At 37.9% G+C, this 9558-nt stretch overlaps 1 protein-coding gene across 1 annotated transcript; it reads right to left on the bottom strand.

Moving 5' to 3' along the window:
* Positions 1-355: 355 nt before the first annotated feature.
* On the bottom strand, positions 356-8678 carry LOC101851011 (the record flags this gene model as incomplete). The annotated part of the gene is given in 3 exon segments (XM_005113186.2): positions 356-687; positions 1177-1356; positions 8312-8678. Coding segments are annotated over 3 exon segments (744 nt in total). The 3' UTR covers positions 356-469.
* Between the last annotated feature and the right edge of the window lie 880 nt (positions 8679-9558).

The raw sequence follows: 9558 nt of genomic DNA, 5'->3' as shown, positions 1-9558 counted from the left end.
GGGGGGGGGGGGGGGGGGTTTCGTGGGGGACTGTTCTGTCGCCTAGTGCTGCCAACTTGGGGACCGTGCATTCCCCGTAGCGCGTTTATGCAGCAAGGTCCATTTCTTTTTCATAAACACGTCATTCAACCCTATCACTATCAGTAGTAGCAACAGTAGCTAACCCAACCACAACATCGTCATCATCAGTAGCAACAACAACAACGACAGTGACAAGAATAACAGGTATTGCAGCAGCAGAAGTTCTAGCGTTGAGTTATGATAGAATAGACAGAGCTGTTACATAAAAAGTCTTAATAACAAGTTATAATCAGACCGCAACAATGTATAACAATTTTTGACAGCTAGAAAACAATTTACTGATAGCAAGATAGTTATAACAGCAAAACTGTGACAATGACAACTGCAGTGGACAATGCAGGGAAACAGAACCAAAATTATCCTGTTCTCTGTGCCGAAGATGACATCTTCACATGTCAATTTGACATACGAAATAGTTGCTGGCTCCGCTGCATGGAACGTCGTTCCATTTGTAATCGTAGAAATAGGCCATCACGACACACTCCTCTGTAATGTGGCTTGGTTCCCCACTCGCCCAGTTCAACCAGGTTGCTGAAGAGCCGTTCGTGTACTTCCACTGGCTACCCGAGTACGTCACACCGATGGCGATGTGGTGCTGCTGAAACACTGGGGAAGACAAAGCAGTGGTGGAACTTGCAATTGTGTATGAAGTGTAGGCTTCTATACGTTTCTCTCGCTCACGTAAGAGTTTTTTTATGGGGCTTTTTTGCGGGGGAGGGGTGCTGTTGTTTGTTGGTTTGTTGTTGTTGTTTTTTGTTGGGGGGGGGTTGTTGGTTGTTTTGGGGGAAAGGGTGAATGGTTGTTTTTTTCTTAGTTTTAGTAAGAGTTTTACGGTACTTGCAACACAGTTAGGACGTATAAGAACTGAAGATTAAAGGTTTTACTAAAGAGTAACATGCACAGAAATGATAGAGGAGAGATAAGAACGATAGGAAAGAAGGACCGAAGCACCCGCCTACCACCTGCTATCACTCAGTGAGAAGGATAAAAAAAATTCAGAGAAGAAGAAGAAGAACAAGAGGAAGAAGATCAAGAAGAACAAGAACAAGAACAAGAAGAAAATACGTGAAGCTTAAACATGGCCAGAGGGGTTACCTGATGACGCTTTGAAATAGTCAGAGAGGTGCTGTGAGATTTCTGGGGAGCTCACGTGCACAAGATGAGCGCCGACGCTTTGACAAGTGCTCTGGGCGGATGACCAGTCTGAAAGTTGAGTCCACACAGCGTAACACAGAGACAGGGGTCTGTATAGCACGAACGTGAGAGGACAGCCGTCTGCACGTGGGTGGGGATGAGACAGAAACAGAGAGAGAGGGAGAGGTGGAGAGTGAGAAAAATGAATCTGGAGTTGGAAAAAGAACTCACGCGTCTCTATGTGTCAATTAATTAAAGCCATTAGAAAACAGTGCAAAATCTTTTTTTCCCCTCCTAAAATTTGCCAACAAAGTAACCCTTACCTTGGCTAACACTTTATTGCCAATTCATCTATTTGCAATATTTAATACTTCTGTCGGTTAGTTTAAAAAGAAACCCGTAAGATTTGCTACAAACGTATTATATTAACAATAATTGTATACAAAGTACATCAGTCCCTGTAAACAGTGCGCATTCCAAAAATGTTGATGATTTTAAACCTGTTCTTCAACAGTAACGAATTCTCGAAAATACATCTGTATTATCAAGTGCAAAAGATTACAAGACATTAGATCAAATGTGTGGGTGAATTTAACAAAATAACTTGGTAGGAAATAATAAGGATGATATGATGATAACAATAATAATAATTTGTATAATATGATCATGTGATGATAATTAATGATAATAATAATAGTAATAGTAATAAATTTGACAATAATAATAATAATAGTAGTAGTAGTAGTAGTAGTAGTAGTAGTAGTAGTAGTAGTAGTAGTAGTAGTAGTAGTAGTAGTAGTAGTAGTAGTAGTAGTAGTAGTAGTAGTAGTAGTAGTAGTAATAATAATAATGATAATAATAATAATAATAATAATAATTTTACAAATAAAATAACAACGATGATAATAATAATAATAATAATAATAATGATGATGATAATAATAATAATAAAAATAATAAAAATAATAATAATGTAAATAATAATAATGTAAATAATAATAATAATAATAATAATAAAAAATTTTTCAAATAATAATACACAATGTAATAACAATTTTTAAAATAATAATAATAATAATAATAATAATAATAATAATAATAATAATAATAATAATAATAATAATAATAATAATAATAATATAATAATAATAATATTAATAATAATAATAATAATAATAATAATAATAATAATAATAATAATAATAATTGACAATTATATAGCACTCAGCCCCTAAAGAACACCGGCACTGGGCGTTTTACAAACACAGCAGCAACAGCGAAACAGTACAATCTGACTAAATATCTGTGTTATGTGTGTTTATCATCAACTTAAAAACAGAAATGACTTAAGCTGACATTTGGGTGAATGAAACATTTGATCTCTCTTAAACTACTGGGCAAAGCATTCCAGATCTTGGGGACATTACATAAAAATGCCGTTTCATTCATTACTTTCAGTTTCAAAGATGGTAACAGAAAATTTTCGTTTTGTCAGCTGCTGACCTTAAACTGCGAGTTGGAAGGTACAGTTTCAACAGATTTGAAAAATATGATGGTGCATTATCATTCTAGCATTTTGTGACATTAAGAAGCCAACTTGTGCATGTTCATAGTTCTTTTCTTAAACAACTTGTGCCTGTAGGCCCTACATAATCCTTTTCTTAGCAGGAAGCCAGTGCAGTGTCCACAAAAGAGGCCTAGCAGTCTCGCTTTCTTTTTTGTAAAACTGAACGCATAGCACTGTTTTGAACAGTTTGAAGCGATAAAATAAAAGATACAATGTCTGGAAAATATATTCTGTAGAGATAATCCCCAACGTTTCAACAACAGGAAAATGTCGCAGTAATTACACAAAAATTGTTCATTTTGTTGCATTGTGATGCTGCAACCCTCTTTGTCAAAGTCATCAGAGAAGAAAACGTGTCAAAGTGCTCAGTAGCCATGAAGTCTATTGTACGGAACGTAAAGTTCTTTTTCTTTTTTGTTCTTTCGTTTTCTTTTCCCTAGGCGCATAAATATTAATATGCTTCAGCGAGTTTTGAAATGCAGCAAACAGCATCCATACTTCTGATCCTACCTCACGCTGTTCATCAATACTTCTGATCCTACCTCACGCTGTTGTCTTGTATCCCACTTATAACGCCTGCGTGAAGCGGCACTCGAAAATGCTTCAAGGACCCTTTTCTCAACCATATGCATGTACTTCTACACCAGTGGTTTTCAAAGTGGGCGCTACCGCCCCCAGGGGGGCGGTGGCGAGAGTTTGGGGGGCGCTGTGGCGAAACTGGGCGATTGGGGGGCGCTGGTGGGCGCTAAGGGGGCGGTGTGAAATTTTCATGACATGCAACATTAAACATGATGTAGGGAAAAAAGCCACATAAAAAACAAAAACAAAAATAGATAGTTTAGGCACAGTTTACAATACTACTTATAACTAAGAACTTTCTTTTCCTGCCCGCAAATCCCATATAAAGAAGATTCGTCAACACAAATCTGACAAAGATCTGGCATACTTCAAAACTCTAAAGATCAATTTTCAGAAATGAAAATCAGTTAAACCGATGTTTGCAGCCAACGCCGATCAAGCTGATGTAGGCTTACGAGCAACATATAATTTATCTCAGCTAATTACAAAGGCAGGCAAACTCCATGCTATTGGTGAGGACCTCATATTGCCTTCGATAAGAGAGGTGGTCAGCACAGTCCTGCAACGTGCCCCGGAGCCTGTGTTGAAAGTTCTCCAACTAATTGACAATACCATTCAAAGACGTATTGATGAGATGTTAGCAAATGTTGAGGAATCACAGTGCAAAATGCTGAAAGGACGTGAGCTCAGCCTTTAACTGGATATCAGTTCATAGAGGGTGAGGAAATAATGCAAGAATTGTTATTTGCGAAAATGTTGGAAACAGATACCAAAGGCGAGTCCATTTTCAAAGTGGTCCAAGAATTTTTCGAGGAGAAACAGATCCCTCTGACCAATACAGTTGCCTATGCAACAGAAAAGGCACCGTCGATGGCAGGTCGGAAACGTAGATTTATGAACTTATTGAAGAAATCAGTCCATGGAGTATTTACTGTTTACTGTGTCATTCACAGACAGAATTTGGTGGGGGAAAAAAACCTGAATGAAAGTCTGCAGGACACACTGGCCATTGCCATCAAGTGTGTGAACAAGATCAAAGCCCACGCTTTGAACTCGAGACTATTTCAACAGCTGCGCACTGAAAATGACGAGTACTTTCAATGCTTAATTTTGCACACTGAAGTCTGGTAGCTCTCGAAGGGAAACTGTTGAACACGATTATTGTTCTGCCTGTTTGACTCTGAGCTGGAGTTGTTGGGTTTTTTTTTCAAGAAACAGACAGTGATCTCTGCAATAGACTGAAAAAACACAAGAACAACATTGCGCTCCTCACAGATCTTTTTACAAAGCTCAACCAGTTCAACTTTCAGCTGCAGGGGGATGGCACCAATCTGATCAAGGCTTTCGTCATTCTTGTCGAAACTGGAAATGATCCGCCGAAACATTGGCAGAAGAAAATTTCTCAGTTTCCTAGCTTGGCGGAGACACTGAAAGAAGGGCGCATTTCTGACGAGGACCTACAAAAATATATAGCAACCACCTCAGAGATTTGCATGCTGATATGAAGACAAGGTTTAGCCTCCTGATATTTTTTTAACTGGAAATTCCATGCTGGATACTGGACCCATTGAACACTGAAACAGATGATAACTTGCAAGTAGCAATTGAAGAAGAGCTTCTGGCGATGAAATGTGACTTTGAAATCAAACCATTGTTCAAAAAGCCGTACCAGTCATTCTGGTTGAAAACTATTGTGCAAGACAAATGCCCCTCAAAGTGGGAAAAGATCAAGTTGTTGTTCATCTCTTTTCCCGCCTCCTATCTAGTGGAAAGGGGATTCAGTGCAGTGACAAGTTTGCTGCCGAAGCGTAGAGATTTGCCTCTGCTACTGACCAATCTGAAACCTGATGTTGATAAGTTGGTTCCGTCTTAGCATGTCCATCCTTCCCATTAGGGTAGTTTCAATAACTTATTTGCGCATGCTTACTCCGTAGTTTACCCTTACTTGATATCTCAATGTGTCTTTTTTTTTCTTCCTTTTTTTTTAAAGCAAAACATTCACTTGTTTAACAGAGTTTTTTATGTGCACGTGCTGCCACTGCTGATGAAACTGATGATGATGATGATGATGATGATGATGATGATGATGATGATGATGATGATGACGATGATAATGATGATAGATGATGATGACGATGATGATGATGATGATAGATGATGATGACGATGATGGTGGTAATTGCAGACTAAGATTCATGCATACTTTTTCTTTCGTGTGGTTTCTCACATCTGGACAACTTAATAATATTTTTATTTTCTACAATGGAGATATTTGATACAAATCTCAGGCCACTACATTGCAGCACGTTGATGGGAGAAAAGTTTCATAAAGATAATGTCAATCTGTTTTCAAACCAATGATCATGGGCGTTTTGATTTATTTGTTTATTTTGTGGCGTTTTGCTTCTGTAAATGTGATAATACAATTTTTATTTTTATTGATGTTAATAACACTGGTCGTTTAGTACCGATGACAATTATATGCAAAAAATGACAGTATTTTGCTCTCAATGCCCTTGCATAAGATTGAAGAAAAATGTGCTTTATTATCTCTTGTTCACGCTTAATTTAAGACTGTAAAGATGGTGATTTGTGACCCAACTAATATTCAGAACTAAATTATTAGAATTTAGACACGTTACTTTCTACCCTGCTGTTTGAGCTCTCTCTTTATTTGTGATTGTTATTATATTATGCATGTCATTATGTTAGATTGATGGTTGGGGCGGAGTAGGGGGCGCTCGGACTCGGCTGGGTGAAAAACGGGGCGGTGGGCGAAAAAAGTTTGAAAACCACTGTTCTACACAAATAAATGTGGTTATGATATGACGGGAAGACAAGTATAGGTGCAAATCAATATAGTTAGAAATGTTACGATATAAATATTTTCTTCTCCAAAATTTAGGCCCATCTCTCGTTTCTAGTCTGCCTTTTTTGTCAACGTGTGTGTGTGTGTGTGTGTGCGTGTGTGTGTGTGTGTGTGTGTGTGTGTGCGTTTGTGTGTGTGTGTGCGTTTGTGTGTGGGGGGGTTTGTTCGTTTGTTTGTGTGTTTGTTTGGTTATTTTGTGGCCGGGGAGATTGGAATGGAGCAGTGATAGATAAGTTGGCAGTGGCCATGTCAGAAGCAGCAGCAGCTTTAGCAGCATCACTTATAGTGGAAGTACATATAGTAGCCGCAACACCAGGCTGTAATAAGGATTGCAGTAGTAACAGCGGGCCATAATGTACTATTTCCCCTAAGAGGTTTTGACATTGAGGGAGAGACCAATATACATGCAAGGAATTAAAGAAAACGTGGAATTTGAGGTAATTGTGTGAAACCAAGGCTTGCCGGTTGTGTTGAACTGTATAGGCTGATGGGATACTCTTTCAGTCCAATTAATCGTACCCTGCAGTCGCCACAACATATTTTTTGGTTCACAGGGGTGGATTATCTTCCTCCCCAAGTCATCTTCCCCTCAAGTGTCTTACAAAGCATTTATAGTCATATCTAGAGATTAGTACGATTACTGTCCCAGAATTAACCAATATGGCTATAAAATGAAACGTTTTGTCGTGATTGAGATACAACCTACATAGTTAGCAGGCTTGACATTCTCTTTATTAATTTATGAACGTAGTCCCATGAACAGTCACATATTATTATTATTATTATTATTATTATTAATATTATTATTATTATTATCATCATCATCATCATCATCATTATTATTATTATTATTATTATTATTATTATTATTTTTATTATTATTATTATTATTATTATTATTATTATTATTATTATTATTATTATTATTATAATTGTTATTATTATTATTATTATTATTAATGAGTTTTTTTCAATGCATTAAGTACTTTTTTGTGAATGTGTAGCAGACTAATGATAGCCTCTAATTTGCTCGGAGTGTAGATTTTTATGTTCCTCTTTAAACACTTATGGTAGACCTCTAACGTGCTTTAAATAGTCTCACCCTAACACTTTCAAGTTCTGTCTGAATTTCAATTGGATTTCCCTTTTACGTAAAGAAGCCGAATTGCACTTCCCCTGTTACATCTCAATATTTCAATTGGCTTTTACGTCTGTGACCGTTTTTCCTTCTTCGTAGGGCCCTTTGCCTTCAGGCAGCCACATCCCGTCTTCAAAGCTCCTCCATACTTTTTATACTGACTAGAGTATTTTCAGTTTTGGTAGGAGTTGAGTTTGAATTTTGCCCGGGTAGTGTCCGAAGCGTACTCTTATAATCGATTTCAGGAGCATTGGGGGATCTGTGACTTGCACATGAGACCTCCGAGGTTTTTTCACCTATATCCGAGAAGGGTAAGTGTACGGTCTTGCCTACCCTAAAATAAGGAGTGTGGTTAAGAGATAGTAATAAGACAGAGCCATGAACAGCAGTAAAAAGAGTTTTCAATAAAGGAGAGAGGAGCCAAGAGGAGGTCAGGGATAAGGGGAGAAAGTGAAAATAAAAGTAGATTACAGAACAGGACAAGAAAACAGGAAAGGAGGTGAAAGGATAAATCTTTAGAGAAGAAAATTTGTTTGTCGCTGCCATGTCCCGGGACTCCTTAGATCACGAGAGTACCCCCCACCCCAACAAAAAGAATTTCAGTTTTAATATCTTCTTTACACCCATTTGGTATTCAGCAGTTGCACCATTGTTGTGGTAGAGTAAAATCGTTGAATTCTTTTTTATTTACATATTTTTACATTGAAATGGTACGCCTAAATTGAGAATTCCACTTTTTAAAAAGAATTGCAAAATATAAACTGGTTATTTAAATCTAGCCATGTTCCTATCCGTTCTGGGACAGCCTCGATCAAGTAGGGGGGGGGGGTGCTATCAGAAACAACTGTCATAACTTACAGCGATAGTAACAAGGACGTCGTTACAACTTAAATGTTTCCCATACCTCCACTCCTCTCGCTTTTTACCTCCAGGATAGCCTTACCTTGGGTGAGCTGGTAATACAACGTGTTCAGTGCTGGGGTCCCATCGTCTGTTGGGCTCATGAAGACAACTGAGTGCATTTGGCAGTATATCGTATGGTTTTCCACCACGAAATACGATGTACATGACGGTTCCATAAGACACAACTGCGTACAAAAAATCGCTGAAGCCACGGGGACTGGGCCCCTCACTATGTTGGTGTCGATTCTCTTCCCTGTGTTTAGCAAGGAGGCGTGTCCACTTCGTAGTCTGGCGAGTGTTCCTCTCACGTCCATGTGTGTGTAGAAGAGTACTAGAAATACAGCCACAAGAGGTTTCAGAACAGAGGGTCCGTTCAGTAAGACCATGGTCAAGTTTTCGAGCGGGGTCTGAAAACAAAATGGCAATCCAATTAACCATGAAAACTGAGTTGTTTTTTTATCATGTTAAAAAGATAAACTTAAGCATATAAAGGCTTACACGATGCATGAATTATTCCTTAAGGGCTGGTGGGGCACCTGATGTCTATTTTGGCTATTATAAAGCCTAGAGTGTCCATATTTGCTGTGGGACATCGTGTGTTCAAAAAGTATATTGTGAATCGGTTGCTATTGAAACGGCAGCCATAATGGATTTTGTATACCTTTTTCATCCCATTTTATTCCCTTATTTATTAACCGATTCACTTCTAATTTGGCATGCCAACAGTGAATATGTAGCTCTTAAAATTGGCTTGTTGAATTTTTTATATATGCTTTGGTTTGATTTTATGACACTTACAATTGGGATGTTGCAAAAAAAGTGAAAAAAATTGAAAATTCATGTTTTCTACGCGCATAAATCAAAAACTACTCAATTAATTTTTTAAAAAATTCAACATGCCAAATTTAGAACTAGGTTTTGTTGGTATCCTGTGAAAGTTATATTGAAATTGAACTAGAAACAGAGCAGAAAAATGGGATAATGTATAAAAAAGAGAATTGTGAGAAAACAGCCGATACAGGTAAGAAAAGGCTAGAAAACATCTGCTTTTGCAGAAACACTTGACAAAAAAAACACATCTTTAGGGTGTCGCAAGGCTTACATGCGTTTCTGGATATCTTTCAGGAAATGTCCAGGTACTATAATATGTAATAAACCCAATTTGCAAAATTTGGCCCCAAAACAGGCATTGATGATGATTCCGTAGCTGCTGATTGCCAAGTACAGTCGTCTAAAAAAAAGGACCCTCCCCCCTTTTCACACACGCGCACACACACACACACACAC

This window comes from Aplysia californica, unplaced genomic scaffold, assembly GCF_000002075.1.
Source record: "Aplysia californica isolate F4 #8 unplaced genomic scaffold, AplCal3.0 scaffold01694, whole genome shotgun sequence".
Taxonomy (NCBI): Eukaryota; Metazoa; Mollusca; class Gastropoda; order Aplysiida; family Aplysiidae; genus Aplysia; species Aplysia californica.
This window is presented reverse-complemented; position numbering and strand designations above follow the sequence as displayed.